Source organism: Sinocyclocheilus rhinocerous, unplaced genomic scaffold, assembly GCF_001515625.1.
Source record: "Sinocyclocheilus rhinocerous isolate Xijiao unplaced genomic scaffold, SAMN03320098_v1.1 scaffold229, whole genome shotgun sequence".
Lineage (NCBI taxonomy): Eukaryota > Metazoa > Chordata > Actinopteri > Cypriniformes > Cyprinidae > Sinocyclocheilus > Sinocyclocheilus rhinocerous.
Window position 1 is genome coordinate 616,222 of NW_015635757.1, and position 16,325 is coordinate 632,546.

The 16,325-nt window shown below is 37.7% G+C and overlaps 2 protein-coding genes across 8 annotated transcripts in view; one reads left to right on the top strand and one right to left on the bottom strand.

Moving 5' to 3' along the window:
• nfixa (nuclear factor I/Xa) overlaps positions 1-7,134 on the top strand; it is a 111,541-nt gene extending 104,407 nt beyond the window's left edge. For all 7 annotated transcript variants that reach the window (XM_016561915.1, XM_016561916.1, XM_016561917.1 and 4 more), the window contains 3 exons: positions 353-509; positions 3,516-3,610; positions 6,081-7,134. In XM_016561915.1, the coding sequence (XP_016417401.1) occupies positions 353-509; positions 3,516-3,610; positions 6,081-6,095 (267 nt within the window). In that variant the 3' untranslated portion in view covers positions 6,096-7,134. The remainder of the gene's footprint in view (positions 1-352; positions 510-3,515; positions 3,611-6,080) is intronic.
• Positions 7,135-7,878: 744 nt separating this feature from the next.
• The window catches only part of rad23aa (RAD23 homolog A, nucleotide excision repair protein a), an 11,785-nt gene continuing 3,338 nt past the window's right edge, over positions 7,879-16,325 (bottom strand). Inside the window, exons 4-9 of the mRNA XM_016561923.1 lie at positions 15,878-15,924; positions 15,624-15,751; positions 15,400-15,475; positions 14,340-14,470; positions 14,070-14,243; positions 7,879-13,219 (exon numbers count right to left, since the gene is read on the bottom strand). Of these exons, the coding sequence (XP_016417409.1) occupies positions 13,106-13,219; positions 14,070-14,243; positions 14,340-14,470; positions 15,400-15,475; positions 15,624-15,751; positions 15,878-15,924 (670 nt within the window). The 3' untranslated portion in view covers positions 7,879-13,105. The remainder of the gene's footprint in view (positions 13,220-14,069; positions 14,244-14,339; positions 14,471-15,399; positions 15,476-15,623; positions 15,752-15,877; positions 15,925-16,325) is intronic.

A 16,325-nucleotide genomic window follows, 5' to 3' on the forward strand; every position in this document is an offset into this window, starting at 1 on the left:
AAAAAAATAAAAATAAAAAATAATGCAGTAGCATGATTAACTGTGGAGACTGAAATCAAATTTTATGAGCGCTTTAGCAAAAAGTCCGTTAGTGAAATAGGTGTGTTTGCTGTTCCCTTTGCTTTTGCATTTTTCGAAACCGATCTGAAATAAAATGTCATTTTTCATGACACTTTAGTAACTCTGTGTATGTTTATTAATTTTTGAATGTATTTGTACGTTTGTAACATTCCAATCTCACCCTTTGTGATTATACGCCTCCACATGTATCTGTGTGTGTGTGAGTGTGTGTGTGCGCGTGTGCCTCTTTCACCCCCTCACCATCTGTATGTGTGTGTGTGTGTATCTGCAGCCTAACGGGAGCGGTCAGAACAAACTGCCCGGCTCCTTCTTACTGCCACCTCCTCCTCCTCCGGTAGCGCGGCCGGTGCCGATGCCCCTCCCCCTGCCCGAGCACAAACCCAGCCACACACACCCCGAGAGCGGAGTCGGCTCCCCGGCCTCGCCCTGTAAGTGTCCGCTCAAGCACCAGACCCAACAGAGCCCTCGAAAACGCCTCATTACCGCTGCATCAACTCTTTGAGTGATAGAACCACGACTTTTGACCATTAGGCCCGAAACATACCCTACGCAAGTACGCAAATAGTTCTAGCTGCGTTTCAAAATGTATCGTGGGCATTTGTGTAAAAATATCTTTTACGGTCAGTTTTCTCAAAGTTATTTGAGGTAGTTAAACTACTGACATTTTTATATTTAGCTGGATAATAAAACAACCGGCTTTTTTAAAGGAAACTCTCGTGCCACCTTGAGTACCCAAATTTGTTGACGCCACAATAACACACTAATAATATGTAAAAGATCATGCATTCCTGTTTGCATACTTGCGTGAAGTATATTTCTGGCTTTAGATGCCCTGCTCTTCTCCATACGACTTTTTTCTTTGTTCATTTTTCTCATTCTATTCCCTTTTCATCCTGCTTTTTCATTTATTTATCCGATTGCAATCAGTCACTGACTTTTGCAATTGAATGGAGATGGAGACACTCCGCTGCCTCTCATTGGCTGAAACCAAGCAAGAACATCAGCCAATCATTCCCATAGATCAGCCTCCATCCTCATCACTCTCACTTTTCATTTTCCTTTCTTTCTTTTCTTCCTTCAAGAGATCAAATTCAGGGCAGCTGGCATGGACTCCAAACAAACAAACAAAAAATGACGCCCCACATTCAGCGAGAGCGCCTTTCCATTGACACTTCAAGCTAAATACAAAAAGGAAATGTGTGTAGACGTGCAGGTGAAGGGATTTGTAATGTGTCTGGCAGTGTGTGAGAGCGGCGGCACTGGGTTGTGGGTCTTTGCTTGGGATGTGTGTGTGTTGGGTGCTGTCAGCAGGGCGGGTGGGCAGAAGGAGGAGCCTGGTTGAGCAAACCTTTGAGAAGATCACCCCTTCCTTTTTTTTCCATTCTCACTTGTGAATGTTCCATTTCTTTCTGTGTTTTTCTCATTCGTTCATTTCATATCTATGGAATGGTGTATCGGTCTCAACCTGTTGTAGTATCCCTCCATTTTTTACCTTCCATCTTTCGGTGCTTTTACACACAGCAGCAGCCTTTTTCAGTCATATTAAGAAAATCACATGCACACAAACACATTTAAACACTTCTGCAAACATATAAATGCTCCTCATATCCCATGGAGTCCACTCCGCAAAACTGCCCTGAATTTGAAATTTGAATTTGAAAGTGAATTCAAAAAGGTTTGAATTTTATTTTACATTTTGGCGTTTTCAACTAAAAGTCTGATTTTTTTTCTCAGTTCAAATTACCCCCTCCCCAACCCCTGCACAACTGCCCTGAATTTAATATTTGAATATAAAATTGAATTTAAAAATGTTTGAATTTTTAAAATTGTCGTTTTTTTTTTTGTTCAAATTCTCCCTCCCACACCTGCACAACTTTTACCTGAACAATATTTTCTTCAAATCCTTGATCCCAAACTGCAGTTTAATCTTCATTGCATCAATAAATGGCACCAGCCATTTATTGAAACGCAAATGTGTGAGCTCATACTGAGCATGCAAATTTAGTTATTATAGTACTCCAAGGAAAGTAATCCATTTTCTATATATCGGTTGATGCTGGTGTAACTCTTACTACTGTTAAAGATTTCTGTGCAACCAGCGACAGACATAGAACTGAATTTAAAAAATGATTTCAGACATATTTCAGGCATTCATTCTGTCTGCCGTTGGTCCAAGAAGGACTGCAATACCTAGAGAAATCTATCCATTAGCATTCCCATTCATCTCAATGACAGTTTTTTGACTGGTGCGCTTGCTTATGTTTGATTATGGGTTCTTAGTGCCAAGTCTTTCAATAGTGAATATCCTAAGCTGTGTCATTAAAGGAAGCAGAAGACATAAAGTCCCATTATGTTTCCAAAAACAATCGGTCAGCATCAAAACATCTACTAGAATTCAAGGTTTAATATTTAAGAATATTTTTCATTTTAAATAAACATTTTTAATATAATTAATATTAAATAATAATTCCAATCTGTATGTCCCATTCCTATGGAAGCCCATTTCCGCCACTGAATAATTGTGAGTTATAAAGTCAGAATTGGGATATATAAAGTCACAATTGCGAGATAAAAACTAGTTTATAGCTCACAATTCTGACTTTTTTTCTCGCAATTCTGACTTTTTTTTCTCGCAATTGCGAGTTTATATCTCGCAATTCTGACTTTTTTGCGAGTCTATATCTCGCGATTCTGACTTTGTAACATGCAATTGTGAGTTATAAAGTCAGAATTGCGTGATATAAACAATTGCGAGTTAACGTCCAATTTTGAGGGGGGGAAAAGATCTCACAATTCTGACTTGGTTACTCGCAATTGCGTGTTATAAAGTCAGAATTGCAAGATATAAACTCGCAATTCTGAGAACAAAAGTCAGAATTGTGACTTTGTCTCGCAATTGCGAGTTTATATCTCACAATTATGACTTTTTTACTCGCAATTGCGAGTTTATATCACGCAATTCTGAGAAAAAAAGTCAGAATTGCGAGTTTGTATCACGCAATTCTGAGAAAAGAAGTCAGAATTGCGAGTTTGTATCACACAGTTCTGAGAAAAAAAGTCAGAATTGTGAGATAAAAAGTCGCAATTACCTTTTTTATTCAGTGGCGGAAACGGGTTCCATACATTCCTGCTGGTTACTGACAGGTAAAGTGGAACTTTCGAATGTTAAATTAGACCGTTTGCTCTTGTAATTGTGTAGTTTCGTAATCGACCAGCAGGTGCTTAATTGGCCAGTGCTATCCAGCCAAACTTTGACTACTTGATTCACTCAAACAGATTGCATTCCCATTTAGTGCCGCTAATGTGCACTTCACCTTCAAGTCACTTGTTTATTTTACTAAATGTAATTAAAATACAAGCTTCTTATTAAAATCTTTACAAAACAAACACAAACATCACAGCTGTGAATGCTGACAGACGTGTGTGTGTCCCAGCAGCATACCCAGCGCCAGGCTCCACAGCTTCCAACAGGTTTGTCGGCATCGGATCACGGGACAACAACTTTCTGAACATCCCACAGCAGACTCAGGTACATGCATACATGCAGATTTACTTTAGGGACATGTGTGGCATGCTGTTGATTAGCTTACCACTGATAATGTGTGCATAATCAAATGGGAAACATGTTTACAGTAAATACAGTTTTAATTGAAGCTTAGCAAGCAAGCCGCGGAGCATTTTGTCCATTTCTATTTCACTCAAACACAAATACGAGCTGCTGCACATTTTTGCGTTCAGACCCTCGGGCCTGTTTGTCTGGTAGGCTTCCACTGAAAGTGTATTTACTGTAAACACATGTCCTGTTTGTTTATACACGCTGAGGGAGGAGTCTGTGCTCATCAACAACATCATGCTAAAGATGTGGTGCGTAGACATTAAGTCGAAAATACCCTAGAATACTTCTTTAAATGGAAAATATCAGCCTTTTCAGTTCATCCATCAATCGGGTGTTTTTGATCAGCGAGTATTGTGGGTCTGAGCGTTGTTAAGTGCATGTGGTTGGTAGCAGTCAGCGGCTCTCTGGGGGTTTGCTGAGGGACATGCTGATCATCTCAAATGGATTTTGTGGCTGTGTTCCCACTCGCACCAGCTACAAAAACCACAAGCACTAACAATAAGACCGTACATATGGAAACAATTGTTTCCTCCTCCTCCTCACTGATTCCAAAACCAAATGTCTTATGATTCATCAGATTTATTATGTAAGAAAGTAAGTATGACTTTACAGTGTCTTCTTTTTTCTGTCATAAAGTCCTGCATATACATTTACACATTTGCAGCGTCCAAAATGTACTTTTTGCCTCATCTGCTAATGGCAGGTTAATCAAATTAATGCATCCTTGCTGAATAAAAGTACTAATTTCTTAAAAAATAAAATCCCAAAATTTTAAATGGTAGTGTTTAATGGTATCTTACTAAAGATATGATACATTTATTTTACCTATAGCTTTGTAATTATTGAATGACAGCACAGATTAATGTGCAGCTCTAATGTATATGAGATTAGCCAGTCTCCATCTCTTGGTTAAACACCACCTGTCACAAAAATGTAAAGACCCTATTAGATTTGGTTTGTGTTCTTGTCTTGGTGGCTTATTGCAAAGAATATTCCACATTGTATGCTGCCACATGGAGTTCTGGAGGGAAAAAAAGACTTTTAGATTCATCCTAGTAAACTTCTGATTACAACATTTCCACTGAGGGAAAAAGTTGTTAGAAGAGAAAAGTTGTTCAGCGAGGGTCATTTGTACTATCCTCTGACTGATGAGTAAACCATTTTTACATTTTTCAGATGGATGTGCTGTGACGGACTGAGCATTGGTCTAGTTCACATGGGTTAAAAGTAGTTTTAACATGCGATTCTATGCAAGAGAGAAAGTCTGACATACTGAGGAAAGAGAGAGAGAGGGTGTCACGTCCCGACTGTCTGGTTGCCCTCAGCAACCAGACATGATGTCATAGCTAGTTAACAGGAGACAACTTAAGAAAATGGATGGACACCACTACTGAGGATTACAGCGAGAAAGAGACAGAAAGATAATATAAGTCCCGCAGGGATCCACAGATTTTTTTTTTTAGAACTTTTAGTGAGTCAAACATCAGCGAACTTCTTAAGTCAAGTATTTCTCTCTAGATACCATACTAAAACCAGCAGGGGACAATGTTAGCTTTGTTTAAGCATTCATTTTGCCGGGGGAAGCAGTGACACTGAGATTTCTGAGCTGGTCTGTAGTAGTAGTGTGAGTGTTTATATTGTGTCCACTGTACTCTAGTGGTTATTCTGAGAACTGTCACTTTCAAAAGTTGGTCAAAAAAGTCTCTTATAATCACCAAGGCTGCATTTATTTGATCAAAACGGCAGAAATAAATGTGAAAAATGATTAATTTCAAATAAATGTTTTCTATTCATGTGATGCAAAGCTAAATTTTCAGCATCATTACTCCAGGCTTCAGTGTCACATGATCCTTCAGAAATCATTCTAATATGCTGATTTGATGCTTGAGAAATTATTATTAGCAAGATAGAAAACAGTTAATATTTTTAACTGTTTTAATATATTACTGCTTAATTTGTTGGTGAAAAACTTGCTTACCGGCATTATAAAAGTCTGTACTGTCACTTTTGATCAATATAGTGCATCCTTGCTGAATAAAAGTATTAATTTATACTCAAAACTGTGTCCAAACTTTTGAACAAAGTCATTATTTTCTGAAAACTCTCCCCTCAAATCCGTCCACTGTATATTCCAAATCTCATGCAAGTCTGTATATTCACATATTGCACACTTTTAACATCAAATAAATTCTGATAAAAAAAAAATTCAATGGAAGAGAGAAAGTTTTAGGACATGAATTTCCCTGTTTGAGCAAACAATTTCTATATTTTTAAGAGGAATTGGATTGAAAACTCATTTACTCAGTCATTTAAAATGTGGTTATGAAACATATTAACTAAGGTTATTTTTAAAATGACTCGCATTTCTTTCCTTTTCTTTCAGTCATGGTTCCTTTGACGAGACTTTTCATAAACCACACAGACACAAATCCACAATGAAAACTGGAAATGGAGTCACAAAGCTAAGTATGGAACTTTCCCACACGCCCCCCTGTAAAGTCTCTCTCACACACAAACACACGCACAAATACACACACCATTCCCCCAAACGATGAGGGATCTGGAAGACTTCAGCATTACCCTGCTAGTCTGGACAGCTCGGAGAACCAAACAAAGGAACGACAAACCGACGTCTTCGTCGTGTTCCCGAGACATCCAGCACATAGACCAATCCCGTCTACCTTCCTTTAATTTGTTCATCCGCCAGTCATATGCCATGGTGAGGAAATCCATCTCTTCCTAGTCAGAACTCTATTCAGAAATTGAAATCATCGAAAAGGGACATTTGAAACGGACATGTAACCTGGATGATGTCAGACGCGTGTGATTGGATGGAGAGACTTGGCTGGAGCCTTCTGATTGGCTCAGGCTTACACTTCCTAATCTGGATTTGCTGATTTTGGTGATGCCCTCCAGTGCAGTGTGAACTCGGCATCCTCTCACTGTTTACCAGTTGACCAGCAAAACAACAGATAACACTAACCGAGTGCAATTCACCTAAAATGTGATTAATGATAAGGGATGACAGAAGCTTTGGCCTTAGATTTGCGATGTGGAGTCAGGCTACATGTTTTGTAAGGTAAAACACACACAGATGAGTTCTAGCAGAGCAATACACACACGTCAATGACAGCACTACACAGCATAATATATAGAGACAGCTGATCACAGGAATGGGAAGGGTCAAGCACGAGTGACTTTAATGTCAAGCTTGTGACTCAACGAACATTTTTCATTTTGTAGTGTTTATGAATTAAAAGGCCAGTGATTTGAGTCATAAAACCGGTTCGCATGAACTAACGAGGGTTTTGGCGCATCCGTCGCTGACCTCTTCGCTAACATCGATCAATTGGAGTGCTTGTGCATCATATCATATATCCTACAGTCAGCCCTGCACACAAGGGCTTCTACTTTACTTTATGCTTGGTTTTGCAGTACTTTTTTTTTGTTTTGTGAATGTCAAAAAAATAAATAAAAAATTCAGGTCATATATCACCCCAAAAACAAAATTCAAAAATTGTATTTTGAAAACAAGACAGAAATATGATTTTTTTTTAAAGCGTATTTAATTAATAATTATTTATTGTGAAATGGTCATAATAACGAAGCCATTTTTTCTGAAATTCTCATGCAAAAAAATAAATAAATAAATCAAACAATTAAAAAATAATAATAAATAGTTATTACAATTTAAATTTTTCATCCATAATTTACTTTTACTAATTTACTAATGAGAATTATGGATGAAAATGCTTAATTGTCCTAAAAAATATTGTCACAATGCAAGCAATCTCAGTGACCCAAAAATAGGCTTCAGTTTCATTTAAAATATTATTTTTTTAATATATTTATTTTGATTCTGGAATGTGACCTGGATGTGTTTTTGTGACATTCACCCTTAAACTTGTGTTTGTTTTCTGGTTTTGTGCGATTTTAGTTTGCATAACATAGCCGCTTCTGCTCCGGCAGATCGGACTGCATGTGGAATTGTGCTTTTTTGTTTTTAGAGTTACAGGTTAAGATCAGCTCTCCTTCAACTAGAATGTTACTAGCAAACAGACAATCTCAAGTTTTCCTTTTGGAGCTTCATTAATTAGATGTTTTTGATGGCTATTATGTTGACAGTGCTCTGCCCTTCCATCACTTTACAGTTCATTCATAAATTTACCGCTTTTTTTCCCCTCCACTGCTCAGTTGTTCGTTTCAGTTCACCGGTACAGCCTGACTCGCACGACAATCTAATTTCATTTAGCCTATCAGCACAGTGCTCAACTAAAGTACATACATGCACACATACACAAACATTGCACTATGACACACACCCACTTCCTTAAAGGACAAAGGGAAACCTTTAAACTCAAATCCCTCTATCAAACATGATTTTACAACATGCACCCTATTTAAAGTACAGCATGTTTCAATTTTAAATGAACTCGAAAAAGAGAATGCTCGAAAACCACTGACCTCACTAAATAACTGGACTGCCTGGCTGTCAATCACATTGTCAGGAACTCTGATTGGCTGAGAGCTGACCATTTCATCATCCACTTGAAACATATCAAAGTGCCTCGGTGTCCCCTTTACATGCAATTCAGGGTCTTCACTTCATGTATAAGCTAGAGAAAATATGTACAATATGTATCATGGGCTTGGCAAACAACATATGAGCAACTGCAAACATCATATTTATAGATAGATGTTATCCAGAACATATCGTACTCATACTGTGTGTGTGTATATATATATATATATATATATTAGCTCTATGGCAGTCTAGTTATTTTTTGACCTTTGACCCGAGTCAGTGATGTCATCGGAAAACGTCCAAACATATGAAACCCACAAACGTCAGATCATCTCGTCAGAAGCGCCAGAACTGTCGTATCAGGTCAGTGCAGACACAAATACACCTTCAGAACAGACACCAACTTTTCAGAGAAAACACATTCTCTTTGTTGAAAAGTGTTATTATTGAGAGAGAGAAAAAAAAAGTTTTATGTGGACTGAGCCGTGTGCAATGTGTTGGGTAGATATCTGTGTTTGACTTCAGATTTTTAAGAAAGCGAAGCAAGTGGAAAAAAGACAAAACAAAAAAAAAAAGTCTGCAAGCTCCTGGACTCTAAACACGAGGGCCACAAAAAGAATCCCAGTCTTTGTAAGCGTTAAAGGCGGGAAGTTAATTTTACTTTTCATTTATCTTTTTTAATGTTTTATTTGTAAACTTTGGTTTTTAAACTATTTTAGGGGTGGGGGCCGAAGGAACGATTTTACAAAAGCAAATGTATTATGACAAAAAAATAAATAAATAAAAATACTGGTGCTTCTGTTACTCAAGCGGAAATAATACCACACCAGAACGACTGTTTCTGACGAGACAAGTTTTACAAGCCTGTGTTTCTCTCTTCTTCTCTTTTGTATTTACTAAGGGGGTTCAGATTTTTATATATATATTTTGGTTCTGACAAAAGGCATTTTACTACAACCTTTAAGAAAGCAATGCCCCTTCTTACTCCTTCAAATGTCTAGATAAATGGTGCATTCAAGTTTGTCGGAAAGATTGGATTTGAGTTGAACGCACATGAACGCCGCAATGAATGCAGCATCTGTAATTAGCGGTAAGGTTGTTTAAAATGTACGAAATTATGTTTTTCATTTACAATAAAGTTGCGTAATAAATTATGATCGTAATCCACAGTTGCGATATAATGCATAACAATTGCACCTTCATAAATTGAATAAAAACTTTAAAAAAGCACAAATATACCTGATGCACATTATTTGTAATTTTGCAGTTAAAAATGACTTCGCAACTCATAAATACAAACTTTCCAGGAGGACTTGAATGCACCAAAATACCTGATGAATATGCAGAAAAGCGTGTTTTGATTGGAGGAATGGCCCAAATGAAGCATCGCAACTAGAGGGTTCGTCACAAGCAATCAGATCACATTTGCTCCAAATCTCTGCTTCATTTAGATGAGATCGTGTCGATGTTAATGTGAGTAGGGTTTCGTTAGTCGTAGTTTAGAGCACACAAGGTTCTAGTCGAGAGGCAAAAACGCGTCTGGAAAAACGGCTGCCCTGTATTGTCCTGGAAACACTTCCTGTATGTAAATGAGCTCCCATAGTGTTCGTGCTGTAGTGTATAGGTGAGCATTTAAAGGTTGTCCCATTCAAAGTGCCTTTTGTTCACAGACACCATCTTGTAAATGATGAACACCCGTCTCTCCTTCTCCTGAGCTTTCTCAAGCCGTATTCACAGTATATAGTACTACAAGAAAATGGATGTGATTTCGTTCTTTTTATTGTACAATGATGGGAAAAAAAAAGTTAAAAAGGCAAAAAAACAAAAACATCGGGTCCCTATTTCTCTGTACCTCTGTCTTTATCAGTCTCTCGCTCTTGGCGCCGTAGATGTCTATCCTTATCTTTCCTCCCTCTCCCTACTTTTGATGAAAGAGTTGGAAAAAAAAATGTTGAACCTTTTTCTCTTGAGCAAGATGTTGTAAACTCTAATGTTGTATCCCTGTCTGTATGCTTCACATGTTTATATCATACACACCACTCGCTCTTTGGTCAAACGCAGTGGGCTCGGAGTACAAACTGACCTGGGACCGACCCGCTCGCCCTCCTTACATCTGAGACCAGCAGTACCGGTGTGTCTTGGGACGCGGTGCGGTCCTGGTGCCAGATCTGTTTGGCTGTCGGTGGAGAGCGCTGGACCAGAAGATGCACAGTAGCTCTGTCGTGTTTGTTTGTGTTGTATTTATTTCCGTTAAGTCTCGCTGTTGACTCCGCAATTAAAGCACCTTTTTAGTGGTTGTTTGAGAACAGCTGTTTAAAAAACTTGACTGATGATTTGCTAATCGCACCTTATGCACCGATTAAAACCGTGCACTAAGAATAATATGCCCTGCATTTAGAAGTACTGATCCAGATGTGGCGGCAGCTTTGTTGTCAGTGGTTGGACTAGTAATAGATAGACTACATGTTCAGTCCCAGCTGCTCCACTTAAAATACTTCAACCCGTGCATTTTTTCTAAGCACCATATTAATCATTATAGTAGATGTTTCAGCAGTGAACAATTTTTAGTGGATGTAGAAATAGACGAGCATAAATGTTGCATAAAGGATGATAACGATAACTACAAAGTTTTAATAATCATTATAATTCTATACGAATAGAGAAGTCCGCAACGAGACAGAGGAAAGATATTGTTGGAGTCACTTTCAGAACATTTGTTTTCCAGCTAATGAACAATAAAAACATTAACAGCCAATCAGAGTCCATCCTTGATGATTTAAAGTGGAAGATGACAAAACTAGCCTATAGCATGCACTTTATTGGTGCGTTAGTGTAGATGCTAATATAGTTATTGTTCTTGGTGTGCCAGTCAAGCAACTGCCATTGAGATGCTATGCATGTAGAGTATGACACTTTGATCATCTTAATTAAAATAATCCATTGATATTTTAATTAATGTACATTACTTTTTACATGCACACCATGCTGAAGTGATTAAGAGTCAGTAGCATTAAAATCAGAATTATTAATTTAATCATTCAGAATCTGCCCCGATTTACTCATGCTTATGAAGCCGTACGCGTTTTTTAAATATCTACCCGGATTGTGTCTGCTGTCGATGTGTTTTGGTACAGAAGCGTCTCTGATCCAGCGCTCTCCGTCGCTGCGCGCCTCCACAGAGCCTTTGGCAATCTGCATGTTATTTACAGATTCTTTTCCATTATAAAAACTAAAATGTTTGTAAAGAGCAGCACCTGATTGAATAAATAATGTTCTTGACTGTACAACGATTCTGATATGGGTTTGTTTTATGGTGAGAAACTGACGCCACTCTGAAACTTTTCTTTGCAATAAGATTTTATTGATCCCAGGGGAGTTCAAGCTATAGTAAAATCAAATGATTAATTACTAACAAACAGGCCTACATGGAATCTGCATCCACACAGCTCTGCTGATTTCCACCACATGTTAATACATTGAAGAATTTAATAATACATTATTCAGCAATGAGAGCATTGCATTTAACAAAAATGACCATTTATTTTGAAGACTAGGTCAGACTTCATGTAGGCCTGCTGATAAGTAAACAAGAGTCTACTGTCTGGCAGTTTGGCTACTACATTACAAAGGAGCGTTTCTTTGCTATGAGCGAAAACAATGTAAAGTTGAGTCGCTGCCGAAGGCTCTTTCCCTCTGCTGCTGAACTTGCTTTAAGAGGTGAATGTTACAAGACTACTCTCAATACATGAACAGAGGAACCCATTGTCAGCTTTACACCAATATGATTCAAGAAAATCTCTCTTTGACGGGACTTAATCTGGTGGAGTATCATCATGCTGTAACAGATCTCTGCTTTTGGCTTCTGAAATGCAGTGAGCTCTAGTGCGCCAAAAACCTCTTGCTGGTCCTCGTATGAATATAAGCAAAGCTAATGTCATGAAAAATTATCCTTATTTATATTTGTGACCTACAGTTAATGGAGTTTACTAAGTTTAAATAAGAAGCTTTTTAAAGTCAACATGAAATTGACTTTATTTACGTTCTTAAAGCACGTATGCATGGAATTATGCACAAATTGTATTGTAAATTTAAAAAAAAAAGTTTCATCAAAATTTAAAATGTCAGGCAAGAAGGAACAAATCCTTCATTTCTGAGTCCCGTTCTACATTTTGGTGAATTCGATTTCTTGTTAAACTTGCAAATACAAACAGCTTGCGACTGCCATTTCATGTTGACTTTAAATAGGACAAATGATCTTTTGAATTCAAGTACATTGAAAACCATCATCACTCGGATTATGGTATTCCACATGATATGGATTCGTTTACAGAACAGCATCATTTTAGGTCATTTGTTTTGCTGAGAAAGTTACAGAAATGCTATAATTTGCACAAATTGTTTCATTTTTGAATGCTGTTATCACATTCATCAGAGGTGTGTGCTGGGAGAAATACAGAAATATCTCTGATTTTAGAGAAATATATAAAATCCTCCATTAGACATATATCATTAATCCTTATCCCAACTAAAAACAACCAAGCAAATGCGTATGCCCACATCTAACCTCCTCACAACCCATAATACTACTATCAGAGCGTTTGCTTAGAATTGATGCTGATTTAGTCAAATATATTCCCTAAGGGAACACGCATACACACGTGCAAGCACACTTCTTCAACATGCTAGAGTGCATTCAACCCAAATGCCGTCAATTCCATTGGAATTTGTTCACCGAGTGATTGCATCCGCCCCGTCCCCAACCAGTCTGCGAGTCTCCCCTTGACTTGTAAACTCAAAGAAATAATGGGGGGAAACCGGTGTCCCGAGTAGATGCAGTGCTTGTGTGGTGGCAGGGGAGGGGGCACGTGGGCTCTCCGCGACTCTCACTCGTCCTCAAAATTCTGATTGAGCAGGAAGTTTGCGGCCAGGTTCTCGTTCTTCTCACAGGCGAAGTACGCCTGGACCACAAGAGCTTCTGAAAACCCCAGAGCTTTTAACTGAGAGAGAAAGACAGACAGGTTAGATTAGTTGCTTTCCATTTGTGCGACACTGGGTTATTATAGTAAACCAAATCTAAATCCATTTAAAAAACGTTTCTTTTTTTTTTGTAACTGAAAAAAATTATATAAAAAAATTTTTATTAAACTTTTTCAATTTCATCTGGTTGGTAAGATAGCATTTATCATTTATTTAGTTAAACTTGATCTACTGAAGTAAATAAAACTGTTTGGAATAATTTATAGTTTTTTAAAATATTTTTGAAAGAATTCTCACCAAGGCTGCATTTATTTGATAAAAAATACAGTAAAATTCAGAAATATTATTACAATTTAAAATAACTTTTCTATTTGAATATATTGTAAAATGTAATTTATTCCTAAGATCAAAGCTGAATTTTAAGCATCATTACTCCAGTCTTCAGTGTCACATGATCCTTCAGAAATCATTCTAGTATGCTGATTTGATGCTCAAGATATTTTTGTAAAAATTGATATGCTACCATTCAAAAGTTTGAAGAAAGAAAGAAAAAAATGTATTAAAAGAATATATAAAATGTAAACGGTTTCTACAAAATATTAAGCAGCAAAACCTGTTTTCAACATTTTAAAAACGGATCTACAGATATACAACAAATATACAGATAAAAGCTCATTCAAACTAACTATCACAATAAAACTGGTGTGAGGTATCACAAACGAAGCTGCAGAAACGGATGGAAGTTTGAATCTATTAAGGTTATTTTGGGGGAACCACATTCAAACTCACCACAAGTAAACACACGAATGGTTGAATATGGTACAAGGAACTCTGTCTGGCCAGACGTCCCGTTCAGTGGTGTTCACTCACCCTCTCGATGGCTTCTTTCTCCTGTTGCGTCACTTGGATGTAACTCCCAGGTGCCGCCTCGTCACCGAGAGCACCCAAATCAGCAAACTCTCCGCCCTCTCCACCCTCGACTTCCCCCTCACCCACCGGTGCGTTCAACATCTGGATGAAGAGCTCCTGATGCTGGCTGATTTGCTGGAATCAATGAAACATGGTCACACGCTGAGTTAAAGACTTGAGAGTATGCACAAACAGACTCTGTGAGGCTTTGTGCTGGAGATGTGTGTTCACCTGCAGGAGTTCAGGGTTCTCCTGTCCCAGCTGCTGCAGGAGGGCCGGCAGTAAGGACGGGTTCTGCTGGATCACCTGCCTCATGCTCTGGAACTGCGGCTGAGAGCGCAGGAACTCCAGCGGATTCTCACCTAACAACATCAAACGGTCCGTCAACTCATGGTAGCTGACAATATATTTGTAATATTGCAATCATTTAAATGTGCATTTTATTTTAATAAAATCAATAAATGGCTATTAAAAGTGGTCCGCCGTAAACAAACAAGAAATTAAATTACAGTAGTAAAAATGGCATTAAAGTTTGTCAGTTGGATTCCTTTCCATCAATCATTTTCAACTCTGATTCAAATTTATAATTCGCTTGCATAAAATATATTCATAAAAGTCTTCCCTATATATTAGAATTTCTTTAGTGAAAAAACATACATCATTGCATTCAAATTCTCATACATGTTCTTTTTGTGCAAATTTTTTAAAAACAGTCTGGAAATTACTTTTTTAATTGTTTTTGCTTGAAAATATACACCACCGTTCAAAAGTTTTGGGTTAGAAAGATTTTTTTTTTAAAGAAATTAATATTTTTATTCAGCAAGGATGTAATAAATTGATCAAAAGTGACAGTACTGGCATCTATAATGTTAGAAAAAAAATCTAGTTTAAATAAATGCCATTCTTTTTAACTGCTATTTCATCAAAGAATCCTAAGGAAAAATGTATTATGGTTTTTTAACAATAATAAGCAGCAGAAGTGTGTTCAACATTGATGAGAAATATTTAAAGAGCAGCAGATCAGTATATTAGAATGATTTCTGAAGGATCATGTGACGCTGAAGACTGGAGTAATGATGCTGAAAATCAGTTTTGATCACAGAAATAAATTACATTTGAAAATATATTCAAACAGAAAAGTTACTTTAAATTGTAATAATATTTTGTCTTTACTGAGCAGAAAAAAGTTCTTACAAACTCCAAACGGTAGTGTAGATTTCTTTAAAAATGATGGTTCCTCTTTTGGGAATAAACAGCTTTGTTAGCGCATTTATTTCAAGCACCATCTCACCTTCTGCGGGCTGCGTGTCTGTGGAGAGCTGAGCTGGAGCAGGACTGGTTTCCTGCACTGGGACAGTAGGAATCCCCTGAGACAGGACACAACAGTACATCAGATTCACAAACATGCATGGAGCTCTCTTAAAAACATACACAAGAATAATAATAATAAAAAAGAGCAAGTGTGACTGGTGTTATAAAAATGCATTTGGAAAGCAAGAGCACGCTCACACTCACATTGAGCAGATACTCCACAGCGCGGTGAGGGTTGTTATAACTGGCCTTGAGTGCCGCCACCACTTTATCTCTCTCATAGCCCATAGACATGATATTTGTGAGCATGGCGTCATACTCCTGACCTTTGACTGCAAAACACATGTGCATGAACATCTGAGAGACAAAAACCAACTCGACACATTTACTGCAAATTAACCATCAAGATTTTCAGAGTCAAGCTGATGAAGACTCTCTCAGCATGATTTTCTCAGTACCTAATGTTGAAGACGCATCTTCCCCATCGGCCCCGAGACCTGAGCCACTGCAGAACAAACACAGATTATGATTCATGATTTATCGCAGCGGTCCGCAGTGTTTGTATAGTACAAAAGCTCTGTGACACTTTCATTTTAACTAGTATTGAGGGTTATTTTAAATCATGGTAAGCAGTATATACAGTAGGGATGTGCGGGTCTAGTCGACTAAACGGTACAGCTCCTACTAGTCGACACTGAAAACAATAGTCGATTACACGACAGAAAAAAAGAAAAGAAAAAAAATAACTGGATTTTATCATTCACATTGGGAGGCAGTCACACACGACACGAATTTACTACGATTTTACAAATTCTGACGTAAGCATTATGTTTCGCGCCATTCATAAAAATATGGATTCTGAGGATGAAATAGTTTTCTTGGTGGCAGGCGGCTTGTGACGTCCAA